The sequence below is a fragment of the Toxotes jaculatrix genome, chromosome 14, assembly GCF_017976425.1.
Source record: "Toxotes jaculatrix isolate fToxJac2 chromosome 14, fToxJac2.pri, whole genome shotgun sequence".
NCBI lineage: Eukaryota > Metazoa > Chordata > Actinopteri > Toxotidae > Toxotes > Toxotes jaculatrix.
This window is the reverse complement of record NC_054407.1, coordinates 3,658,968-3,685,030: the sequence shown is the minus strand read 5'-3', so window position 1 is coordinate 3,685,030 and position 26,063 is coordinate 3,658,968. Positions and strand designations below refer to the sequence as shown.

Genomic DNA, 26,063 nt, shown 5'->3' with positions numbered 1-26,063 from the left:
GTTCAGCGTGCACGCACACACACACACACACACAAGCACACACGCATACACTCAAAGGAACACAGCTGGTTGGGAGTCCTCCCAGAAAAACGTCACATGACAGACAGGGTTTAGGGGGTTAGTGTGTGTGTAGAGGTGTGTATGTATATGTATATATATATATGTGTGTGTGTGTGTGTGTGTGTGTAAAACTCATGATCAAGTAAGTGAAAAGCGTGTGGGGATGTGTGTGTGTGTGTGTGTTGCAGTCAGTGTGTGAGACTGAGTTTTAGGCCAGCCTAGTTTCCTTTTCCTCCTCAGAGTCTACCTGGTCTGATATGTGAGAACTAAAAAAAACCTGCTCTGAAACAGAACAGCTCAACTCCATTACCCACGATTCCTTTTTGCAGCAGCTTTGTCAGACAGACAGCTGGGTTTAGCTGTAATGCTGTTTTATTTTTATTTATTTATTTTTTTGTTGTTGTTGTTTTTTTTTTTTGTTTTTTTCTGAGAACCAATGTTAGGAAAAAGTGCCAGCAGCGGGTGTTTCTTCTCTTTCTGACGAGATGCTGCCAACAACAAACAACAGAACAGTCCAGACGAAGGAAGCAAAAATAATAATAAAAAAAAAAAAGACAGGTCTGAGAGCTGAAAGCAGCAATAATATTAATAATAATAATACAAATGATAATAATAACAATAATAGTACTACTGGAACCTTGTGAAGTCCTGTTTGAAGGATTGTGGAAGAGAAAAGTAGAAACCAGATAGAAATAAAAGAAACAGTCTTTGAAAAGGAGCCGAGCTCTGAGCGAGCGGCTGTGAGGACTTTCCCTGACTACACTATCAATCAGAGAGACTCAACTTAACACACACACACACACACACACACACACACACACACACACACATACACACTCATCCTCTCTGACGCATAGTAAATATACCTGGCCAAAAAATAAACAACAAAGAGAGAGAGAGAGAGAACTCATTAACAACAATGTAAAGGAAAAAAAAAAAGGATTCATAATAGTTTGGATATTTCTGGTGGAGGCGTGTAAACGTGGTGAGGGGGAGGGGAAGGGGGAGGTCAGAGGTGAGGAAATGTCCCAGGCCAGTCAGTTTTGTGTTTTATTTCAGTCACTCTTGTCCTTCTGTGGAGACGCCGCTGCCTCCTGTTCCTCTCCTCCCATCGCTCCGTCCTCTAGAACTGCATCGTCAGCCTCGCCTCTCGTCTCCTCCTCCGCACCCCCCTCCCTCTCCTCAGCCAAGTCACTCTCTCCTCCTCCCTCCTCCTCATCTTCCTCCTCATCCTCCTCCTCTCCTGTAGCTTTCAGACCCTTCTTCCCCTCCTCCTCGTCCCTCGGGGGGTTTGTGGACACGGCGTTGCCACCAAGCGCTCCGGCCATGGCGCTCTGCAGCTCGGCCAGGGTGGAGGCGGTGGGGAAGCCGGGCAGGCTGAGTCCCCCGAGGCCTGGCGGTAGGAACATGGAGGGGTAGAGGAGACCGGGGGCCATGGTGGAGAGGAGGAAGGGGTTGAACGCAAGAGAATTGGCAGACATGCCGGCTGCAGCCAGCAGGGCGGCGGCATCGCCGTTGATGGATGCCTCAGCTGACGAATCGACAGCTGGGATCTGAGGCGCTGCAGTGACATCAACTGACTTCTCTGCCCCTTCCTCACTCTCTTTCTCCATCTTTCTCTTTGCCTTCTTCACTCCTTCCTCCTTTCCCTCAGCCTCCTCCTCCTCCTCATCTCCCACCTCATCATCTTCTCCCTCTTTTTCCTCTCCCTCTCTCTTCCTCTTTGTCGTCACCGTTTCGTCACTCTCTCCTCCCTCTCCCTCCGCTGTTCCATTTGTGTTCCCTGATGCGGCGGCGATGGTGGATGCGGCGGCTGTGGCTGTCGCCAGGTTACCACCAAACAGCCCGCCTAGGCTGAACATGTTGGGGAGGGCGGCGGCCATGTTGGGCAGGCCTCCCATGCCGGGCAGCATGAGGGGCAGCATGGAGGCGGCGGCGGCGTTGGCAGCAGCCTGCTTGGGGTCGGTGGGGGGCGGGAAGGCCATCAGACCAGCAGCCAACTGGAGAGACTGGAGGCTCTGGAGAGAAGACAGGTCCATCCCTCCAAACAGACTGTTCAACAGCAGAGGGTTGATGCCTCCTGGACACGGACGGACGGACGGACACACACACACACACACAGGCAGGGTTAGAATGGAGAATATACTAACAGCTATGAAGTTTCATGAGTCCTGTCTCTGCTCAGTGTGATGGAGAGGAAGGTTGGTAAAATGATGGAGAAAGATGTCATTTGTACCTGCAGATGAAGCAGCAGTGGCCAGTGATGCCTGAGCAGCCTGAGCTGCAGCTGCCGCCTGGGCGGCGGCTGCTGCCTTGGCAATCTCAGATTTGGGTCGTCGCCCCCGACGACGGGTGCCCTCCTCTCTGACTACAGGGCCCGTCAGGAGGCGATCGAACATGGCTTCTGGGAGGAAGCCCTGTGTGGAAGAGGATCATAGGTTAGAAAGCAGCTTCAATTCACAACGGAACTCCAAGCTGGAAATCTGGGAGGGCTGGGCCCAGAGGGGTTGTAAGGACATGGTAATACGATGTGAGACCAGCAGTTCCACTGTAAACAGTAAAAATCAAAAAACCAAATTGTTGCAAAGGTTTCTGTCTTGATTACTAACCGATTGTTTGACGATGTCTGTCCAGTCAGGGGCAATAGAAAACTCTGGGTTCTCTAGCAGCCATCTGGGAAGCTCTTTCATTGGTGGAGCCATGGCCCCGCCCATCTAAAGAAAATAGGATAAAATGAGTTTCTCTTAGGGGAGGGGGAGGAGGGGGGAATAAAACATACAAACGAAAACCCAAAATTGGTGCAAAAATTACAGGAAAAAAGTTTCATTTTGTCATTACAGGTCAAAGACTGATGGACAAAAATACAAACTTTATCCATTTAAAAATAAATTCATAACAAACTGTGCTAAAAGTGGAAGGGTCTAAAGACTCTGAAGCCACTGTGTATGAGTTTACCTTGCGTCCGTTGCGTCTGTTGATCACAGGCACTCTCTCATCTCCAGTCAGGGTGTTGATGTCGATCTTGTTGGGGTTTCGACAGCGATGGCGCTTCTGCTTGGGCTTCGAGAACTGAGACAGCAGTAACTCCTCGCTCTTCTGTAGCAGCAAGATAAAAACAAAACACAAAGGGTTGTGTGAAAAAAAAAAGTCAATTTAATAAAGCAGATACTGAACCAAACCAAAGCAAGACGAAATGGAAGAAACAGGAGAAAACCGGGTCTAAGACATGTTCAGCAACAGTTAAACACTTAAACCAAAGGAGGAAAGGACGGCCGTACTGGTGTGAATCCAGCCATGTCCATGGTGTATGTCGGGTGCTGCCTCAGCCACTCTCCCAGCTCTTTGTTTGACACCGCTGCCTCATCCTCATCCAGACTGCCAGAGGCAAGAGATCTGGCACTGGGGCTCTGCTCGGGGATGGTGAGGGACCTGTGGGCACGGGCAGCGTCCTGAACCGCCTCCACCACTGAACCCTTAGTCCCGTCAGCATCATCCTGAATGTCCAAAAACACACATTTAATGTGGATTCTTATATACAACGACCAATCACATCAGTCTGTATGACACAAACAACTTGACTACTGGTCCACTCCATACCCCTCCTGCTCTCTTGTTGCCCATGAACAGCAGCTCCAGGCCCTCCACATTTTTCCTGCGGCCTCGCCTCCTCCTCATGATGGGCAGGTCAGTCTCCAGTGAACCATTGGCTCTGTGTCCAGAGGGCTGGACTTGCTGCAGCAAGTCCATCTGGGCCTTGAGGGAGGGGTTTGTCACCAGTGCACTGGGGAATCCAGCCAGTGAGGGTGAGGCCTTCGGGTGATGGTGCATACCCTGAAATTTATTTACATGTAAAAATTAGTATTCATTTTGGAGGTATGGCAATATAGCTTTTAATAATGAGTCACACTAATGAACTCAGCGGACAGAGTGAGTGTAAGTACACACCTTGGTGAGGTCTATAGCCTGGCTCTGGGACTCGGCGGCGGCGTGGCTCTCTCTCAGCTGAGCCACCATCTCCATCAGGTTGCGTCTCTTGGCCGCCCTCTCCGCCTCTATCTCGATCTTTCTCCTCCTCCTCCTCCGTCGAGGCACTGTCAGGCTCAGAGCGCCCTCCTGCAACATCGGGTCAACAGTGTTACCGAACAACAACTTACTGGGGAGCCTGTCACATTGTTGTTGTTACTGGCACTTCAGCGTTCAGCAACACCTAACCCTAATGACGTTAGCAGCATCTTTAATTCCACACAGAGAATGCTAACAGGCTAAAATGGGGTCAGAGAAACTGGTGTCAAGAGTCAAACATCTGAGGGTTTGAGCAACAGAATCCATTTGCTTTCCAAGTATAACACACAAACACTCACATGAACCTGTGGTGATAGTGTTTTATCTTCACTCCCACTGTAAGGCGTATGGATGCCCGCCATTGTCAGGTCTGCTAGGCTCCGCCTCTGCAGTGGGCTGTCGGTTGCCGTGGCTACGGCTGCTGTGGTTACTGCGGAGCCATGCCCTGGCAACAGGTTGCTGGGGAAGTCGAAGATGTGGCGTCTGTTGACAGGCCACTTGCCCTTCAGGACGGCCTCGCAGATGTTATCCATCCTGTTAATCATCACTCGATCCTGAGGGGTGGAGAGAATGGAGAGCTGTGACGCACTATTATTGTCTCGTTTTTCTTTCTGTAGATTTTAAATTCTGAAATAATTACCTTATATTTACCTTACCTTATAATTTCTCATGCTTATATATGCTTGTATTCTTAATTTTGCCTGTTTTTAGCTCATTGGAATTTACTCAGAAGCAAACACTTGACTTTAATGCACATCTCCACAGCACTAATTCCATCAGTGCAACATGAGTCATGTCATTATCACCACTCGGCTGCTCTGATATTTTCTTAACACTGCTAACACTGCTGTCATTCAGCATCTAATTCCAATTGTTCCTACTTTGCTGCTGTTTTGTCAATCACTGCTAAGCTATTGTCAGTTCCTGCACTTTTCACATTAAAACTCTTTGTGGTTCAGAGGGCACGACTTCCCTTTCCTGGATGGGTACGTGTAAGCCGGTTCTTATTTTTATTAAATAAATTGGCTGAACACTGTCACACTGCCATTAAATCGTTTTCACAGCTCTTCAGAGCTCAAGCTGATGTTTTCAAATGTCTTTGTCTAAACCTACAATCCAAACCTGAAGATACTGAAATTTATTATCACAGATGGAAGAAAGCAGCAAATGTTCACATTTCAAACCAGACCAGATGCCAGTGAACTTGTGGCATGCTATAGCTATCAATGACTACTTCCAAAATCACAGGTGAGTAATTTTCTATTGATTGATTAATCAATTAATTGACTGATGAATTCAGATGTAATTTAATCTGACATGAAATGCAGCTGATGTAAAACCAGCAAGGCACAGAATCGACCCAGTGGATGAAAACGTGAGCAGCAGAGTGGTGAGTATGACCGGACTCTTGTTGTTGTGCTGATAAATTAGGGCTGTAAACACATATATTATGATGAATTTACCACTTGAGACATTAAGGTGCAGATAATTTCACCCCCTCCTCCCCTCAACGGTCATTGCTCAGTTTTTTATTAGTGACTGGCCTTTCTTTGTCTATGCTGGCTAATATTGCAGACCCACCTTAGGCCAGAACGAGAAGGCGTAGGCACGGTCCTGTAAGGCCTGCAGCGCAGAAGTCTCTGGCAGGTCGTCTGGGCAGAACCCGTCTCTGGTTTCGTCACGGGCCGACGTGCTCAGAGACGCGATGCTCTCCTCGTCGAAGTTCTTTTGCTCTGATGCAGCACTCGCTGTGCAGAGGGAGGGAAAGCCATTTTGCAACTCTTAATTAAAAAGGGTTTCCAAATCGTTATCAAGGGATCCAAACTCATTTTATTCTCTCGCCCCTGGAACTTAGACTCATTAAAACACTGTCAAGTCATGAGGGGAAAGACCAGAAATAGGCCTATGACCAAGTGTGGTGTCAGCAACGATGGGGGCCAACAACCAGGACAAATAAACTGGTTAGGAAAAGGGATCTTTATACACAGAAGGCACAATTAAAGTAAGACATTTGAAACATGTTGTTTAGAAGCTACAGTCAGAACTTAATGTCATCATGTCCAGGAATCCAAAACTCAAGTTTAACCACTATCCCCACTGAGATCAATGACTCTGACTACCTCCAAGTTAATGCCAATGCAATAAAATACCTTCAGCCTGAGAGGATTTCTCTGATTTGTCATCTTCGTCCATCCTCTCCTCCTCTTCCTCCTCTGGACTCTTCTCTGTGTCAGCTGACTTTGGAGATTTAGGAGACTCGGGGTTCTCCCTCTCCTCTCCGTCCACCTCCCCCACAGTCTTGTTGTCTGGTTGTGCTTTGGGTGAGGAGTCAGGATGCTCTGAGAGCTCAGTGATCGTCTCCTTCTGGTCCCTTACAGAGTCAACAAGAGTCGAATTCTTCTTCTCCTCCTCTGTCAAATCTTTATCTTGCTCATCTGTCGGTTTGGAAGTCTTCTCTTCTTCTCCACTCTGCTCCTCTTTCAGTTCTTCACACTCCTCTTTTTCTACTTTTGGCTGGGCCTCCTCTTCCTCCTTCTTGACCTCCTTTCTTGGTGAAGCAGCGGTTTCATCGTTCCCTTTTCCAACCTCTCCCTCATTTTTCTTCTGTTCATCAGGAGTTTCAGTCTTGCTACATGGAATGTCGTTGGCGTCTCCTCCCTCGGTTTCCTTTTTCACGTCCGTCTCTGTTTTCCCTTCCTCAGTCTTCACCTCTTTAGCGGCATTAAGAGCAACTTTGGCAGCAGCTGCAGCGCTCGCCAGCTCTGCAGGGGAGAGTAGAGGTGCAGGGGTGCTTTCTGCTGCTCCCGCTCCAGCTTTGGTGGTCTCTCCCTGGGTTCCCATGCTGACGCCGGCCCCTCGCTGGCTGGTGAAGCGCTGGTGGGCCTCCAGAAAGTCCAGTGTAGGGTCATTTAAGATGTGATAATCTGTCCGGCTCACGCCGTGCTTAGAGGCCCCCAGAAGGAGGTCCCGGTCATGGCGGCCACACTCCCACCACTCTGGGAGGTCTGTAGACGGCTGGCAGAGCTTGAGACGCTCAGAGAGCAGGGGGTGGGGGAGGACCTGCTCGCGGATGCGGCGGAGCAGCTCGATGCGGTACAGGGTGCGAGAGGCCCGCTCCTCTGTGATCGGATCGATGATCAGGGTTGGGTCTGGGAGCTCTGATGATGTTGAAGACAGAGACAGTTTATCAGTCAGTCATAAGAATATTAAACTCAATACTATGTTGGCCAACTGCACAATACTTAACAATGAAAAGACACTTCTCTGCCTTGCAGTAACCTCGAGCAATCTTACCTGTTTCAGTCTTGACCTGCATTCTGCAGACCCGTTTACACATGGCAATAAACGAGTAGTAATATTTCTCCAGGCTCTCATCTGTCTTCTTGTCCAGTCGGGCAAAGGCCCTGAACTGTGTCCAATCAAACTTCTGACGCTGGGTGTCAAAGACAACGCCGAAGGTGGACACAACGCGATAGAAATCAGCCTCCTCGCGACGAGTCCATCTGACAGAGAAAACGAAAGAGGTTTGATTTGACATGCTTGGATTTTATTCTTTGGTATTTTGGAGACAGTATTTTAGAGTATGGTATCAGTGTGTTAAATAAACCTTGTAAATGTGACTCTACCTTTGTCTTCTCTCCTTGTAGTACATGGCTCCGTCAGCCATCAGGGAGCTGGCGGTCATTACTGGCGAAGCCTCTGGCAGTAACTGTCCACCTTTGGCAAAGTAAGCACCTCCTTTTGCCAGATATGGGCTTCCTTCTGTCATGAACACTGCCCCGCCATCTTGGACGTAAGCTGCCCCCCCTCCTGTCTCGGAAACCATGGAGATGGTAGGCAGGAACTCCCTGCGTCGTCGCCGGCGACCGTCAGGCCGGTTCAGGGCCTCCTGGCGGAGCTGTTCTCTCCGGTTGGAGCGCTGGTAGGCCGTGATGAGGCGACGCAGACGGGCAGTCAGAGCTGAGGCTGCTGGCCAATAAAGCCGCTCGCTGGAGCCTGAAGCTCCGCCCACAGTAGTTGCACCATTTTCACCTGATTTGGCTACGGGGAGTAAGACAAAGACAGAAGTATGAAGGATGAGGCCAGAAGAGTCATGTCATTACTTGTTTTACATCTTAGGCGTCAAAGTTTGAAGTTTGAGCTCATGTGACCAAGACCTAGCAGCATTTTCATATACAAAAATATTTGCTATTTTGCATGGGACCTGTACAATATATACACATATTATGGTAAAAATCTACACATTTCAAATAAAATGTGTTCAATTTCTAAAAAATAATTCACATTTCACCCTTTCTCTATCCCTCTTTCCTGGCAACCAAAGTTTACCTTCAGTCTCACCCTCCACGGCGTCATCTTTGTCATCCAGCGGAGAGTTGGTGAAATCGTCCATGTCGTCTTTAAAAGGCATTCGCAGTGGCTTGTACTCTGGATCCTCATCCTCACTGTAGAGGATTGAAGGGACAGACAGAAATTAAGCTTTCCATTTTATGGAAGCGCAGATTTCGAAATTTCACGGACGCATGACTTTGTGTTTTAAAATTTTAAAGATCTGACAACTAAGACAAAAGGACAAGGAACGGTGAAAGGCAAAAACTCCCAAGACAAAACAAAGTAAGGCTGGAGCTTCAGCGGACAAATGGAAAAAATGAAAGGCTGACACATGATGATTCCCACACTTGTGTGAACACAAGAACCACTCAAGGACTCTTCAATGATCAACAAGGTTTTTTGTTTTTTTTATGAAATGCAATTACAGCTGGCATAGTTCAGGGTTATGTAAGACCACTGATAAAAACAACCACATGAAAGCTGAGGAGACTTTTTCTGACTGGACGTGGTGAAAGATGGGAAACTGTGACTGTGACCTGCATGTGCATTTAATGCAACAACAGCAAATTACAATACATTAGACCTCCTTTCACTGACATCTTTAGGAGAAACTGTACAATTAAAGGCTTTTGCCTCTGCTTTAAATCAAAATAAATTATTGCTCCATCGAGGGTCTACAGCACCACTTGAAATGTTACAAGAGAATGGTTAGAGCGGCAAAAAAGAAAGGCACGGGGAAAGTGTGTAAAAAAAAAAAAAATGCAATGAATCAGGGACAGAGATGAAGAACAAAAAACAGAGGAAAACTCTTATTTTGCAAGAGGGGAGCAAAGAAACTGCTTTCTGGTCAGTGGAGTCTGCTCTCTTACCCCTCAACGCCATCTGCCATCATGTCGGAGCCCCTCTGCTCAGCAGCGATAGCCTTGGCGTCCGGCATGCCCACCCTCTCCAAGAAGCACAGGGTGGGGTCGGCTCGCATCGAGTTGTACTTCTCATAGCCTGAGGAGGAAGACAAAAAGACGTGAAGAAAACAGAAGCTTGGAAATTCATGTCTGGAGGCGCAGAGACTGTGAAGTGCATTTCAGAATCAGTCACTACTCAGTTTAGCTTCAGAAAGTACTGCAGACTAAAGGGGTTATTGGACAACACACCCAGGTCAGGACAAACTCCTTGAAAGTGGGGTGAAAGACATTGTGCTGTCTAGATCACTCTTAGACAGACATGCTGCTGCACAATCCAACACACTATTTTTTTTTTTTTTTTTAACACACACAGTCAGACACGCATGCATACACACCAACACAGAGCATATTAAATGAAGGAATAGACAAAAACTGCAGCAGAAGGGCAGACCCCAGGAGCCAGCTGCTGACAAGACAGACAGCCTGTGTGTGTGTGTGTGTGTGTGTGTATGCACACACCTCGGTTCTGCACGTGTGTGTATGCATGTGCTTATCCAAGTGAACCTGCAGGTGCTCATTTGTGTCTGAGAGAGGGAGAGAGAGGGAGAGAGAGAGAGAGAGAGAGAGGCAGAGTGCAAGAGAGGATGAGGAGGAAAAAGTGTGTGTCATGATGTCTGTGAAAGTGAGCTAGTGGGTGTGAGAAACACAGTGTGTGTGTGTGTGTGTCCGTTAGGGGCATTCAGGCAGAACAGATTAGAATGTGCAGGTCCTACTGAGACACAAGGGGGGGAGCGAGGGGGGGACCAGAGGAGCAGGGGGGAAAAAAGGGGGAAAAAATAGAAAAAGAGGAGAGGCAGACAAGAGTGGAAGAAATGAGAGGAGGACAGGACAGGTGGCTGGGGAGTAAAGGAAAAGAAGGGCAGGGAGGGCCACCATAACAGAATCACACCGCCTCTTCTCTAACCTTTCATTCATCCCTCCGTCCTTCTTTTCTCGCCATCACAGTTCAATTAGGAAAAATGTTGGTAACCGCCTCTGTCTCTCTTACACTCTTACACACACACACACACACACACACACACACACACACACAGCTCTGCACCCACAGCCAAACGTTAATCATTGGGGCCTTTATAGGCCATCACTCTTCTGTGTGTGTGTGTGTAACTGTTTTGTCTGCCTGTGTGTGTATGTCCACATACAAAGCTCACTGTGCGTGTGTATTAGCGCCCCCCCCCCCTCCCCTCAAAAGAGCCTCCCTAGTGAATGAGGATTATGATTAAGTATGGGTGAGTCCCTTTGTATTCCTGTGTGTGAGTGTGTGTGTCCTAATAGAATCATAGAGGGTGGCAGTGATGGAAAAATTATGACAATTACACCAAATTAATATGAATGAGGGTCTCCACGCACAACAGTTAGCCTCGTCGGTCCGTCACTGCGAGTCACGTTAAGTCGCCCAGTCAGCACCCAAAGGTGGGTCACTGGGACATTAACGCGACTGGCACATTTTCCAAATGATTAACAGTTATGATTAACAGTTAACAGAGAGAGATTTGGTTATCCTAACTCTGAGATTAGCTTTGTTTAGAACATTAACACCTGTAACACACAGTACAGCGCAGAACAGCACACAAACACGCACACCCACTCGTAGTGAGTGGTGAAACCAGCAATCAATCATTTTCCTGATAGCACACTGAGCCTACCAGCTGCGTACCGCGGTCACCATAGCAACACCAATCAACTGGTGGCAGCAGAAGTGGGTGGGATGTGTTTGTGTGTTCGCCCTCACCCAGTTTGACTATGATGTATGTGTGTGTATGTGTGTGTGTGTGTGTGTGTGTGTATGTGTGTGTGCTTGCGTGATGCTTACTGGGTTGGAAGCCACTGGAGTGTGTCTGAAGGTGCTGACATGATATCTGTGTATATGTGTGTAATGACTGCCATGTTGGTAGATGCAGGCCCGTATGCACGCAGGCTGTGCGACGGTGCTGGTGTGCGTTTCTCACCGTGTTTGAAGACGCCGATGAGCAGAGATTTGTCGGCCTCGCTGTCCCACCAGTCAGCTGGGACCTCAGCATGGAAAGGCTGGGGGATCCAGATATCCAGCTCACTGTGAGATAAACATATCACATTACTGATAATCACACTAAACTGTTTGTGTGTGTTCAATTTGCTTCAGAACAGCAACAGTCTTGTATTTCAATTCATGTTGAGGAAAAGAGAAAAGGGAAGAGCAGAAATCTGATTATGATCCATTTGTGTTCTAATCAGATTGTAAAGGCCGTCAGCTGCCAACCAGAGGTAAAAACAACTACCCTGCCTATTCAAGTATTAATGTGCAAACTCTATTATTTTTTTTATTTTTTTTTATCTGTGAGTTGAGTACTACTTATGGTAAATATCCATCAATATTCAACCTCCCCTTTTTGACAAAGCAGTGAGTTACATGCAAATACAGGAAAAAGGAATAATCTACACAGGAAGTACTGCTTACTGGCTTCTGTTTTGCCATGGAAATGTTAAATCTGGAAATGAGTCAGAGATTTGAGAAACTGAAAGTTGAAAAGGGTACAATATGTGTAGTGTTTACAACACGGTGGTTTGAAGAACATGCTTTAGAAATGGGGTCAAAACTTTGCAGAAAACAATGGTGATGCATTAGGAGGTAACCACTGAACCACTGAACCAAAACTATTTCCGTATGTTGCGACATATACATCTTTTTTGTCTCCAGTCACAAAAGCAGCTAAGGAGCAACAAGAGCAAATTATAAGATTTAGAAGTCTAAACAGTCTAAACAGGATTCAATCCTATGCATCACTCCATCACACGATGACCTATTTAAGAGGTGCTGCATGTCGCACTGAACCATCGATACATTTTTGCCCACATTCATATGGAGAGTAAACAAATGACGACTGAGGAGTTCAGCAACAACAATGACCAGCACAGTTGGACTGGCTTGTTGTATTGCCTGAGTACTTTATTTTCCCAGATTTCACAGTACTTTTTTATTCATTTAGTTTGGTCTCAGTGTTAGTAGGAGTAGACATTAGACTTTTAATGACAATGACAATACCTTCTAATATGATTTTCTTTAATATCATCACTATCGTTACAAATTGCCACCACAAGTTTTCAACGTCCCTTCAACCTTTATTCTTTGATTTTATAATTATTTTACCAGGATTTTACAGGAATTCACTAAGGAATGACTGTAGTAAGGGAAGGGAAATCTACCTCATATACCATTATAGTAAATAAGCTCACACTATAAACTTGCAGGTGATGCTCTTAGCCTGTTTTTTAAAATTACAAGACCTGAACCAAAACCAGATATCTGGTCAAGAGCAGGATTATTCATGCCTGTCAATAAAAAACCGAACAGTTTCACCGTGCAGTTTCTGCAGGATAAATTCTGTGTTGTGACACCAAACAAACAAAATCCTCCATTATGGAAAATAAGATGGTAGAAAATGGTGCTTCCTGCTAGTTACACAGAGAAAAGGGTACAATACACAATGGACGCAGAAAGTCTGAGGGTGTCAGGAGGAGAGAAGAAACCGGGAAATAGTCTCTTATCTCTGCAAACAGCAGCATGCGCGGCCTTGGCAACACACACATACGCGTGCGCGCCAAGACTGGCATGCTAAATCCCCCTGGCATATGTTGGCACGATAGCGCCCCGTATGCTCACGTCTGGCACGCGCTGACACACACAACACACACACACACACACACACACACACACACACACACACACACACACACACACACACACACACACACACACACACACACACACACACACACACAGGGGTCTGTCACAGTAGCCATTGAGTTGGGGGAGGTAAAGAGGGGAAGGGAGGGGAGGGAGTGAGATCAACATGAAGTGCATGTGCTCCAAATTATAAATGCATTCACATCTGGGTGAAAGGGTGATGAGAGGGGGATGGGAGATGATCGTGGACTAGTACACTGCAGAGAGAGAGACAGATGCCAAGAAAAGTGTAGTGTGACTGAGAAAAAGATAGAGGAAGCAGTGAAGGTGCTGTCAGAGCGAGATCAAGGAAACAGTCAAGGTGAGCAGCATATCTAACCTTCACATCAACACCACTGCACTGAGACACCTTGTGCCAAATGATAATAAGCAGCCGCTTGCAAAATGTATTAAAATGGGTCAAAAGCTGTGATTAAAAAAAAAAAAAAGCTTATTTTCCCCTGGTAAAGTAATCGTGCGTTGTATTTGTCACAATAAGAAGAAACCTGCCAAAGAGGCCACTAGAACAGACAGAAATATACCCCAGTAATAATTCATCACATACTCATTCATTCATACACACACGCACACACACGCATATATATATATATCCATCTCTCATCTCACTTTCATCAGCCATTCCATTAACTGTTCCAAACCCCAAGTACTGTGTTTGAGTACAAAATATCAGGCTGTATAAGAGAGATGGTTTTTTTTTTCCTTTAGGGTTTGGAATTAACATGGAGGTTGCCACACTTATGGATGACTAAGATCTCATAAAACCAGAGGCAGAGTTTGACAACACAAACAGCACACTGTGTTTGTTTGTTTTTCATCTGAGCAAATACTTTTTTTAAAAAAAAATTAGTTACGTCAACAATGAAACAGATCCCAAACTGGAGTATAGGATCTTCCTTTAAGACCTCCAAACCTCTGTGAGACTAAATGTTATCATGTGAGATTAGTTTGTTTTGAACAGAACAGGAACTGAGTAGTAGTAGTAGTAGTAGTAGTAGCAGCAGGAGCAGCAGTGGTAGTAGTTGTTAGCTTGAGTGGCAAAAGGCTCAATATATGCACAAAAAAAAGGACACTAAAGAGAGAAAAGGAAAAAGAGCGTCTCCTATGTTCCTATGTCCTCTGTATGGTGGGAAGATGTGGTAAAAGAGACACTAAAATAAAGACAGAGAAAGAAAGCAGTATGAAAGTGGAACTAACCTGGATTCAGCCCCCTCCAGGATGCGCTCAGCCTGGTCGCCTATGACTTCCTGTCTCAGGTAATACAGCATCCTCACCCTCAGCAACACCCTGAGAAACAGTTAAAGGTTAGTGAACACGACAACATGACAAATAATCTATATTAAAACATAATTTCTTTACAGTGATATAAAAAAAGAGCAGAAAATCCCCAGATATGAGAAACAAATGTTCTTTGACAGTGAATCAAATATCTAAATTTATTGCTGATTAATTGTGTGTTGATACACTAATGGGCTCCAAAGATTATACTGAGCAGACTACTTTCTTCCTAGTAATTCTGACATCCATAGAAAGCACTAATTCGTAAAAAACATTTTGGAAAATTTCCCTCTTTTGTTTTCTAGCTAAACAGCTTATAAATAAATTTCCCCCATAATGTTTGATTTTAACCGTGTTGAAGAACATTTCTTAAGTGCTTGTGATATCAGGTGTTTCAGTACCAGGGAAAGACCTGATAACACTATTCCAGCCTGGACTGACTTTACTGGAGGACACGCAGTTAAGAAGCGGAAAGGTGCAATTTCCTAGAACACTGTGAAAACAGTCTTGGATCTTTGATCTTAAATTACGCAGAGAGAAAATATCCTGTGGTTTTCTTCAGTTACAAAAAAACTATAATTCATTAGTTTCAGCATTTTATGCCGATGCTGTCGAATAGATGACCATCTTCTGTGGACACAAATTACAGATGCTCCTAGTAAGAATTATTCTCCCAGAATCTCCTCCAGTAAAATGAATAACTTCAGTCAAGGCTGAGAGATTTGATCTCCTGACAGTGGAAATGTTGCTCTCTGGGAGACCTGCTTCACTGTAAACATTTGTCACCAGCTTTGTCACCATGATTTAATGCCAATAATGGTGTTTGGAGAAGAGGATGGAGGAGGGGAGAAGGAGATGTGGGGGTTGGGAGGAGGAGGAGGAGAGTGGGCGGAGCTGAGAGGGAAAAAAATGGTAGGAATAGAGAGCTGTGCTGTAAGGAGGGAACAAAAAGTTTAGTTTGGGGGGGTTAAAGACAGTCATTTGCAACTCATTGTGCAGTGTGTGTGTGTTTGTGCATCAAGTTGCAAGTTGGACAAGTTGCAGTGTGTGTGTGTGTGTTTGTTGGCAGGCTGTGTGTGCTCATCCATCAATGTGCCAGGCCTGATTAGCCACACAACGCTGTGCTTCAGCCTAGCAGATGGCACCACATAATCACCCCCAAGTGTGTGTGTGTCAGTGTCTGTGTGTGTGCGTGCTTGTGTGCGTCTTTCACCCACTTCCAACAGGTCTGCCTGCCTAGCACCTGGCCTGGCACACAGCCAGACACATATACACACACACACACACAAACACGTACACACAAACAAACAAACTTCCCCCTCAAGAAGAAAAAAAAAAAAAAAATCTTGGAATTGAATCTGGAGGGCAAGGAAGCATATCTCCCTGACAACAGGAGAGAGAGCTGACCACAAAGCAAATGAGAATGTGTGTGTGTGTGAGTGAGAGAAGGAGAAGACAGGGAGTCACGTCCTGGTTTTACAGCCCCAGTTCTATCAACTTCAGTTTGGTATCCAGGCAAATTTCCACTATGGGGAACGCTAATTCAACCAATAATACCACCTTAAGAAACTTTATGGCCCCTAAAAATGAAAGAGGAATATAATAGCCACTAGCTATCAGGGTGTATCAGGTGCGTGTGAATGTTTGAGGAATCCCTACTTGTTACAGTGATGTTTCAGGTGTCTCTTGTAGCTATCCTCTTGCAGTAAGTGGTCGGGATTGCAGCTGGCCAGCCAATCAGCTCGTGGAGTCTGTGGAGGCGGGGCCGGGGGCTTTCCCTTCTTGCCCTTCCTGCCTCGAGGGACTGGGGTAGAGAGACCTGTGGGTGGGGGGTAAGACAATAGTCAGGGGAATTTACAAATTAAAAACCCGTACACCTTGTTCAAACTTTTCCACGATTATTTAAGCATTGTGTCAGTTTACACAGAGTGAATAAAATCAGCACGCTTCCCAGACATCAACTCAATCGAACTTCAATGGTATCCAAAATGTGTACGTAGCACAGAGTGCAGGAAAATGCACAACGCAAACGCACAGGAGCTGTTATGTGTCTGATCAGATTCAAGTACCTGAAAACTGAAACTGTGTATTGCAGAAATCAGGTAAAGTGAGCAAACAACTCACTGATTACTCTCTGTCTATGGTACAATCAGATGTAGGAGTATGTGTTACCAGAGTGGTTGGTCAGGGTCTTGGTGGTCCCATCTTCACTTGGGGTGATCAGGTCCCAGACAAAACTCTTGATGTTCTCGTCCCCACGGTAATGCAGCAGGCAGTAGGCCAGCAGGGCTCTGCAGATGGTTTCCACATCAGCCTCCTTCAGGGGACGCTTGAAGCGACCGTGAGCCAGAATGTCACTCCACCTACCCCAACTAAAGAGAGACAAGGAGAGGAAAGGGAGGGGACAAGCCTGTCAGCATATGGATGTACCTGGCTTCTCGCTTATACTAGTGAATATACAACTTTGTTTTAACAGAACACAGCGCTGTCACAAAGTAGGTTTGGAATCAAATCAAAAAGCATATGACAGCAAAGCTGCAAAAAGGAGGTTTTTAACTGTTTGTCAGATTGGTCAACTTTATTGTTCAGTGAGAACATAAACACCAAGAGCAGGTAGATCACTGCCTCTGACACACAGCATTAGTCAGCACTGCACTATACACACCTACTCTAAAAATTAGAAAGTTACAGTAACTAACATCCATGACCTGCTATAAAGTACAAATAATGCTAATGATGATGAAAATATAATGAACAATACTACTCCCATTTATTGAGTGTTAAGTCATAATTCCATAGTGGTAAAATGATCTGTAAATTTTAATGAAATATATGATTAAATACTAGTTTTTAAGATAGCAGATAGTACATAAACTCAAAAAAACAACTCTGAAACAGTGAAATAATTGTCTTACTGAGCCTCTCAGACAGTTTGTAATTATGTGCCATATTACTAACTCACATGGCCCTGATCCTTTATGAGTATGTACACAAGTCCAAATCCTTTTTTTCTGCAGCCCCAGACATCTATCACACTCACACTTCAGTGGCAGACACTGATGAGAGCTGGGCTCTCATCCCTCTGCCTGTGTGTGTGTGTGTGTGTGTTCATGGATCACAGCCGAACCCGGCCCCCACCACCTCCAGAGAGCAAGTGACCCTAAAGGCTGATGTGGTGGTCATGTTCTCAACTAAAATTTTTCCACTGCTGCTTCCCAATCTCCGCTGAACCATGTGAACCAGCATTACTCTGAACAATTTCGGAAAGGGTAAAATGGTGGGTGAGGGTGAGTGAGAGAGAGATGGCTGATGGGAAAAGACAACAGAGCGTTGAGCAGAGAGGACAGGCCCAGCCAGTGTGTTTTTGTGTCCTACAGCCTCGGGCCACGAGACTAGACTGTAACAATAACAACGCTGACATCTCACTAGCACCACTGTTCTTTCTTACACACACGCACATACACACAGTCACGCCAAGTCAGCCATGAAAATGGATGGGCTCACCAGATAATCACTATCTGTGGTAAGTGTGTCAATTTGCCTCTGTGTGCAGTATATACTGTGCTCGTCTCTCTTCAGACTGTAAGGGCTGTTATTGTGGACACAAGGAGAAGTCTGAGTTATGATGCATCTCTGTCACTGCACAGATTAACAGAAACTTAAAGAGTTAATGGAATATTGTTCAGTAGATCTCAGTAAATGCAAATAAATGCATACTGGACAAGCATTTGTCCAGTATTAAAAAGCATGACAGGCTTAACATTAGTCAGCTGTCTGAATGTGAGATTAAAACTCTCCAAGGTCACTGTGTGCACTGGAGTAAGCGTGCCTGCTGTATGTAAGGGTCCGTGTGTGCATGACTGTGTCTACAGGCAGCACTGATTATTGGCTGTGTGTGTGTTGATGGCCTTGAGAGAAAAGATTTCTGTCTACTAAATCACTCCATGTGCAGGTCTGCATCTGTTAACTCGTGCTCTTTTACGCACAAACGCACACATTAGCTGAGTGATGAACTCCACCCAACACGACGCCACATCCACCACAACCTAAACTATGTCTTCTTCACCCTTTCTACTGAGTTGTCTGTTTAACTGATGGTTTTTTGTTTTTTTTAACCACAATCCTTTTATGTTGGACTTTTACTATTCATACCTGCTCCCTATTGTATTTGTAAAACAAATGATCAGATGTATGCAGGTTTAATTCCATTTGTATTATTCTCAGATGTCTTTGATCTTTTCTTCATTGCTGTATGTTTTAAAAAGAACAGTTCCACACTTTTGGGAAATATGCGTATTTGCTTCTTGCCCAGAGTTAGATGAGAAGATGGATACCACTCATGAATGAAATATGAAGCTGCAGCCAGCAGCCAATTACCTTAGCTTAGAATAAAGACTGGAAACAGCTAGCCTGGCTCGTTCCAAAGGTCACAAAATCCGCCTACCAGCACCCATAAAGCTCTGTTTATGGGTGTTTACTAGTCAACATGTTTACTAGTCAACTTCAGAGGAGCTGGTTGGTTTAGTGATTTTGTTTTGTTGGGACAAAGGCAGGTGTTTCCGGTCTTTGTGCAAAGCAAAGCTAACCTTCTCATGGCTGTAGCTTCTATAAATATTTTAGCATACAAATATGAGTGGTATCCATGTTCTCACCCAACTCTCAGCATGACAGCTAATACCAGTATTTCTCACACCGCCAGACTATTCCTTCAGATAAACCGTAAACTGGGCACTAATTAAAAAGTATTTAATTAACTTAACCATTCATGTATTTAACACAAATGACATTTTTTCTCCATTGCCTGTAACCTCCTCTACAGCTAACAGACTGACTTGCACACTTTAATTATAGTCATTTTACATATTAATCAGCAGACATTGTTTTTCATCTGGTTTCTGAGTAGTGAATATGAATAATGTGACAGACCCAAAGACCAGCAGGTTCTTCTCCACTCTGAAGCACTCAGATCGGGGGTAGCCCTGGGCTTTGTCTTGGGGTCGTCGTGGTTTGGTCGAGGGTTTGCTCGGCTCATCCTCGTCGCTCTCCAGCTCTGAGAACTCCAGCATCTCTTCCTCTTTGACGCTGCTGTAGTGCCGCGTCTGCTTCCTCACCCTTGGTGTGTCAATCACCAGTGTGTTCTGGAGACAAATGCAATGAAAACGTTTAGTCCGTTTAATGGCCTTGATTCTGATGTGCTCTTTTTAATGCTCTTTTCCAAGAAGCTTGTTTCAATTACAGATGGCTTGAAATCCACCAGTAACAATATGCAAAGCACCCTCTGCTTTATTCCTCTAATGCGGCCTATTTGTAAATTCTTGCATACTCTTGACTACTCTGTGAACCCTGTGAATACATGACATCTTCTGTACCAAATCTGATTAATTGGATATTTGGCCTCATGTTTCATTCCCGATGCTGAGAAAATTGCTGCCCAGCTCAAACGTAAACTGACATTAATTATGTTGTCTAATGAATTACATTTTTGTTCAATTAATTTGATTTTTTTTTTTTCCCTCCCCCTTACAGTCCCATTAATATGTGCAAACAGGGCAGTAGTTAGTTCCACAATTATCACGGAGCACTGCAGTCATTTCCATTTTAACATCACACAACAAGAAATCCCAGGGGAGCGGCCTGTATTCATGCTCACAGGGCTGGAGTAAGTGTGTCAGTGGAGGGCCTTCCACAAGAGAGGCAGCAGAGAGATGAAGAAATCAGGAGGGACAGATACACAAATAATGAGAACAAGTGAGCAAATAGAGGGAGGGAAGGAAAGGAAGAATGTAAAGATGTCCGTAAGAAAAACACTTGATGTGTGTGCGCGTAAGAATGCGACTGAGCTTGTGTGTGCACGTATGTGTGTTTGAGCATGTAGGTGTGTGTATGTGTGTTTGAGCATGTGTGAGTGTGTGTGTTTGAGCACTTGCCTAAGTGATATCTCAGTACCCTCCAAGCATCTGTGCTCTGTTAAGTGGAGCTAAGCAGCTTACTCTCTCTCTCTCTCTCTCTCTCTCTCTCTCTCTCTCTCTCTCTCTCTCTCTCTCTCTCTCTCTCAAACACACACACACACACACACACAAGAGCAGGGAAACATGGGTAATTAAGGAAGAGAGGAGATTCTCAACTGTCAATATTAATCTCTCTGCTTCCCTCCTGCTCCATCTCTCTCTCTCTCTCTCTCTCTCTCTCTCTCTCTCTCTCTGCCTCTCTCTCTCTCTCTAACAAATTCCCACTGCTCGTCTCCTTTCACTGAGGGGAACACCACCGTGTGTGTCTGTGCAAGACTCCGTATGCACCAAGGTATTTGGATGCATGGTCTGATTGTTCTCTCTCATCATGTCTGTGTTACAGGAGGGGTTTTTACATTGCACGTGTACACGTGTGTACAGGCGTGTATGCATGTACAGTTGCAGTTGTAGTCTATGTGTGTGTGTGTGTGTGTGCATGTGTGTGTCTGTATTACCCTTCCATTGATGGCATCCAGGTCCAGCTCAGCCTTCTTGGCCCATTTCTGCCAGAAGTCTGGATCTTCAAGAGAAATGTCTGTTCGGTTACCGGTTGCAACAAAACTGGCCTGCAGAGAGGGGACAACATGTTAGTCAACGCCAAGTAATCATTATTTTTGACACATCACACGCTTTACATATAGAGTGAACAAAGTGTGTGTGTTTGCCACAGTTTTTAGGCTGAGTGAAGTTTTCACCTTAGCAAATGTAGAGCCCTTTCCTTCAGACTCTATGGTGATGGTGTGGGTTCGTCTCTGGAGGATCTGGTCGATGTCTTCCTCACAGAACTTTGAGCCCTCGTCTTCCTCGTCCATCAGAGCTCCGTACGCTCCCTTCCTCAGCAGGTCCTCGATCTCCTTCTTGGACAACTGCTGGACCTGGACCACAGAGGAAAACATTTACTTCCATGCAAATATTTTGTGATTTCAAAAGAATCAGAGTAAGTACCCAGAGAGGGGTCTGAAAACACTGAGTGTTCAGAATATGGAACTGCCTCCTAACACATGGTGTGTGTGCACGTGTGAGGAGTCTTACCCCACTGTTGGCATTTTCCCGGCCGCTCATGCTCTGCAGCACGGCTTTGTCGAGACCCAGCTTCAGACTGGCCTTGTCGAACATCTCCCTCTCATAGCTGTTCCTGGTGATCAGACGGTAGATCTTCACCGCCTTTGACTGGCCGATTCGGTGACACCTGGCCTGGGCCTGATGGGAGGACAGATTTGGAGATTCAGAAACATTGTTCTACACAGACACGCGCTACTTTACTTATTTTTCTGTTCATTCCACAAGAGATCTAAAACGATTGATCTAAAAGCAGCTGGTGGTCATTACATCCAGCAGTTAGTGTGAAATCTGCACTACAACCACAAAAAAAACTGCAGGTGAAGCATCGTGTGGTTTGTACCTGCAGGTCGTTCTGAGGGTTCCAGTCTGAGTCAAAGATGATGCAGGTATCTGCTGCAGTCAGGTTAATGCCCAGTCCTCCGGCTCTCGTACACAGCAGGAAGACAAAACGGTCCGAATCCGGTCTAGAGAACCGGTCGATGGCTGCCTGCCGCAGGTTACCACGAACTCGGCCATCTATACGCTCATAGGGGTATCTGGGCACAGAATTGAAGCTTAGGTGTGAATTACTGTCACACTGGCACAGTTCACCGTAAATGTCAACACTGTAGTGAAGTTGTTCCAAGCAGATTGTAAAGATGCATTCTGGGGCCAATCCAACCATATTTTATGGACTGACATTGACCAATATCAGACAAACCAAGTCAAAATCAGATCTTTACTGTATACTGCTATGGTTTGTCAGCCTCAGCTGTTAAAGAGCATCTCACTGTATGTGTGGGTGCAAATCAAAATGTTTAAAGATCAAGCGAAACTAACTTCTGAAACCTAGGTGACACCAACACATTATCCATCAAATATCTCTCTCCTTTCACTTTCATATTAGCTACGAGTAGAAGGGCACAATAATAATGTTTAGATAGCAGCTTCTCATTTTTAGTCACTGACCGTCACTTTCACCAGTTACAAAGACAAACACGGGCAGTAGACAGACATATCAGCTGTCGCTGACTAATGTTAATTCTATGACTAACTTGATAACAGTCTGAAATTCAATTTGTTATCTGGTTAAAGTGGTCTCTGCACCTGGTCTCGTTCTCTGTCACACCACTGCATAACACTGTGGTGTGACAGCTGTGCTTTTGATGGGGAAAAGCCGAGAAAAAGCTCTGTGATGGAGGCTTAATATGAAGCTGCTTTTTTTTGTAGTCCCAACAACTCTAACAGAGTGATGCATCTCTCTAGTGGATGGTGACACTTTCATTTCAGAAATCACATTCTCCCAGTTAAACTTTCATTCCTATTAGATCAATTATTTACGATGATCAGCTTTATAGTTTTGAACCAGCAGTATTTGGATCAAGTAGCTCATGAAAAATAAAGTAAGCCAAATTTAGTATGCTGCACCTGTTACTTCAAAGTGTCAGATACATATTTAATCAGAAGAGTATTTCTTCTGCTGCAATGTATACATTTATTTCTACTGTTCTGAGAATCTTTGGCACAAAAAAAAAATTGTTTTGGGGTGAATTAACCTCTATCTTATCTCATTTGGAGATTGCAGCTTGAGTGTGCACTGGGCAGCTGAGCCTTTTAGACAAATTCAAGTATCAGATCAGATTTAGTATCAGCAGACATCAAATATTAAAGAGCTCAGATTGGGACTGGGACCAAAAAGCCTTAATCAGAATATCCCTATACTGTAGTGATCATTATCATCTTATTAACCTTTGCACTTATTAAGAAAATGCTAATTTGTCTCGATTCTTACCGTCTCTGGATGAGGTAGTCCTCCAGGATGTCCAGACAGCGAACCATCTGACTGAACACCAGGACTCTGTGTCCACCGGCCTTCAGTTTGGGCAGCAGCTTGTCAATGAGCACCAGCTTGCCGGCAGCCTGGATCATGGCCTGGAGAGCCATGTCTGGCATATCTGCCCCGCCTCCGTGGGAGTCCCTGAACTCCTCCACAATCTTCTCTTCCGCTCCTAGGCAACAGAAAACAACAGTTACAAATCAGTGGGAAAAAAATAACAATTGGTTTATTGAGCACTTCATACTGGAGAGTGTTTGTGTACCATTAATGAGGTAGGGGTGGTTGCAGCATTTCCTCAGCTCCATCATGGTGTTGAGGAGGTTGGGGACGCTGGATCCTCCACCGCCACCTCCTCCTGCACCTCCTTTGGACAGAAAGGAGAAGTTCTTCTCCAGAATGGCCCGATAGTATTTCTTCTGGATGTTGGTCAGCTCCACCTGACAACAACAATAACAACAACAACAGTTGATCAGTTAATTTGTTATGTCTGGAGATATGACTCTAATCATCTCAAACACTTGCTGCTCAAATTCTAACGGGTTTAGTGAAGTTTTATCTTTGACAGCTGAACGGAGAGCATCACCAGTATAGGTGAAAAACCTCTGACGCCAGCCTTGAGCTCTGAGACATCTATGATGAAACAGCTGTCCTACCTCAATGATGGTCTCCTCCTTAGGGGCCAGGTTCTTCTCTACATCCTCCTTCAGTCTTCTCAGCATCATGGGCTTCAGAATGCCTTGCAATTTCTGAACCTGAAACACACAGAGAAAATGTTAACTCTTCACTTGAATGAGAATTTAGGACGCGTGCAAAGATGAAAAAGTGAGCTGTCTATGTACCTGTTCTTCAGTCTTGAGGTCTCCAAATTCAGTCATGAAAGTCTGTTCAGACGGGAATCTCTCGGGCTCCAGGAAGTTGAGTAAGCTGAAAAGCTCCTCCACAGTGTTCTGGAGGGGAGTTCCTGTCAACAGAACTTTGTGCTCCTGGAGGAGAAAGCAGAGACAGGAAATACATATTTAGAGTTTCTAAAATTGAAAGCAGGATGTCTACAAGATTTTAACCCATGCAGAGGATGAGAGGGGGATAATATTGCCATGGCAAAGGTACTGGGCTAATTTCTCCAATTTTAACTGATACTAAGAGCTCTCAAATTTCAACCTACCAGGGTGCCAAGAAACTGTAAACACACACTGCTTCCTAACTCTTTTATTCCTCTTGCCATAGCCACCACTGTGTGAGAAACAAAACAAACAAAAACAAAAAAAACAAAAGAAACCACCACTCACCATGTCCATCATTTTGAGCCCTTCCAGTAGTTTGCAGTTTCGGTTTTTGAGGCGGTGGGCTTCGTCTATCACCACACAGCGCCATGGGATGCTGCGGAGCTCTGGACAGTCAGCCAGAATCATCTCAAAGGTCGTTATCACCGCATGAAACCGATACACTCCCTTTATTATCTTACCCTGCAAGGAGGAAGGCAGAAAGAAAGAAAGAAAGAATGAAGGTCAGTAAGAAGAATCTAAAATGTCTTTGGTTGTAACTCCTTTATTATCTTACCCTGTGCGTATGAGAGGGAAACTGTTTTCACTTTTAGCTTAAAAAAAAACAAAAAAAAAACTGGGTCACAGCAGCTCCATGAAGTTGAGAGGAAAAGCCGAGAAAGGCTCAGAAATGGAGGCTTAGGATAAAGTTGGCATTGACTTGTGGCAGTCCTACCATCTGTAGTTAACTATGGTATAGTTTCACTGTATTTTTCTATATACTCCAAGAAGCATTGTGTTTGTTTCTTGTATTTAAACCTGGATTCACTTCAAAACACCCTCCTTATCTTATGAAAAATGATAAGCCAGCAAATAGTCCTGTGTTTCTGTTGCATGTCCATGCAGCACGTAGTGAAGCAGACAGGACAGCAGAAAACACTGAAGATCCTCCATTGTGACCTTGAGGAGTGCCTCAGCCTGGATTAGGAACAAGCAGCTAGCAAGGACACAGCTACTACAGCTTATTTACTTCACAGGCTCAATGTGGTGAAGGTTAGTCTGAGAGATGTTCGTAGCACTGTTCAGTAAGAGCTTATAGTATATTGCTTTACAGCTAGAGGACTGTAAAGAGCTTATACAGCTGAGGAGCAGTGTCCGCCCCCAGCTGGTGGCAGATTTCCCCTGACTGAGGTGGAGTTCATCTGCTGACTGTCTCACACAAGAGCATCTCCGAGTCAATCTCTCATACAGAGCTGCTGTGGATGTACAGCAAGTGTGATCCTTTTTAGTGACAACAGTCAAGATTCTGTTTAGTTTCTAACCTCTTTCCAGTGTACGCTTTGTAGCTGGAGTTGGTACAGTTTAGGTTGAGCTAACATTTACCTGAGAGTTTTGTTAACAGCAAATTACACTTAATTTATAGAAGTGTGAATCGAGAAAGTCTAGCTAAGTCATACTCACGTTGGAAAACTCTTGAAACAGTTAAGAAAACATGCACATCAGTACTGTTGATGGAGCTAAATCAGACCAGACAGCCCATACAGCTATGCTCTTTCTACGCCAAGCTAATGCAGTGTCTATAAGTGCTTCCAGTAGGTTTTTTTTTTTTTTAAACAAATGGCTATGCTATGTTTTGTCATTTGAAAAATTAATATTTTATGTCTTATTCAGCCACACACCAGTTTAACTCTTTTCAAACTCCTTCCAAGTTCTAATCTTGTGTCTCTGTGTTAATATTTTATTTGTCTCTTGTTACACACTAAAAATGTGTTGATTTGAGTA

At 44.9% G+C, this 26,063-nt stretch overlaps 1 protein-coding gene across 1 annotated transcript in view; it reads right to left on the bottom strand.

Moving 5' to 3' along the window:
- Positions 1–419: 419 nt before the first annotated feature.
- chd7 (chromodomain helicase DNA binding protein 7) overlaps positions 420–26,063 on the bottom strand; it is a 65,323-nt gene continuing 39,679 nt past the window's right edge. The window contains exons 14-41 of the mRNA XM_041054492.1: positions 24,588–24,764; positions 24,141–24,284; positions 23,955–24,053; positions 23,564–23,738; positions 23,257–23,473; positions 21,826–22,021; positions 21,456–21,623; positions 21,119–21,298; positions 20,879–20,989; positions 19,342–19,553; positions 16,588–16,787; positions 16,075–16,234; positions 14,335–14,424; positions 11,366–11,469; positions 9,324–9,453; positions 8,452–8,567; positions 7,749–8,163; positions 7,417–7,625; positions 6,273–7,280; positions 5,704–5,870; positions 4,422–4,676; positions 4,006–4,173; positions 3,658–3,891; positions 3,339–3,554; positions 3,016–3,156; positions 2,670–2,774; positions 2,297–2,477; positions 420–2,140 (exon numbers count right to left, since the gene is read on the bottom strand). Coding sequence (XP_040910426.1) covers positions 1,116–2,140; positions 2,297–2,477; positions 2,670–2,774; positions 3,016–3,156; positions 3,339–3,554; positions 3,658–3,891; positions 4,006–4,173; positions 4,422–4,676; positions 5,704–5,870; positions 6,273–7,280; positions 7,417–7,625; positions 7,749–8,163; positions 8,452–8,567; positions 9,324–9,453; positions 11,366–11,469; positions 14,335–14,424; positions 16,075–16,234; positions 16,588–16,787; positions 19,342–19,553; positions 20,879–20,989; positions 21,119–21,298; positions 21,456–21,623; positions 21,826–22,021; positions 23,257–23,473; positions 23,564–23,738; positions 23,955–24,053; positions 24,141–24,284; positions 24,588–24,764 — 6,603 coding nt within the window. The 3' untranslated portion in view covers positions 420–1,115. The remainder of the gene's footprint in view (positions 2,141–2,296; positions 2,478–2,669; positions 2,775–3,015; positions 3,157–3,338; positions 3,555–3,657; positions 3,892–4,005; positions 4,174–4,421; positions 4,677–5,703; positions 5,871–6,272; positions 7,281–7,416; positions 7,626–7,748; positions 8,164–8,451; positions 8,568–9,323; positions 9,454–11,365; positions 11,470–14,334; positions 14,425–16,074; positions 16,235–16,587; positions 16,788–19,341; positions 19,554–20,878; positions 20,990–21,118; positions 21,299–21,455; positions 21,624–21,825; positions 22,022–23,256; positions 23,474–23,563; positions 23,739–23,954; positions 24,054–24,140; positions 24,285–24,587; positions 24,765–26,063) is intronic.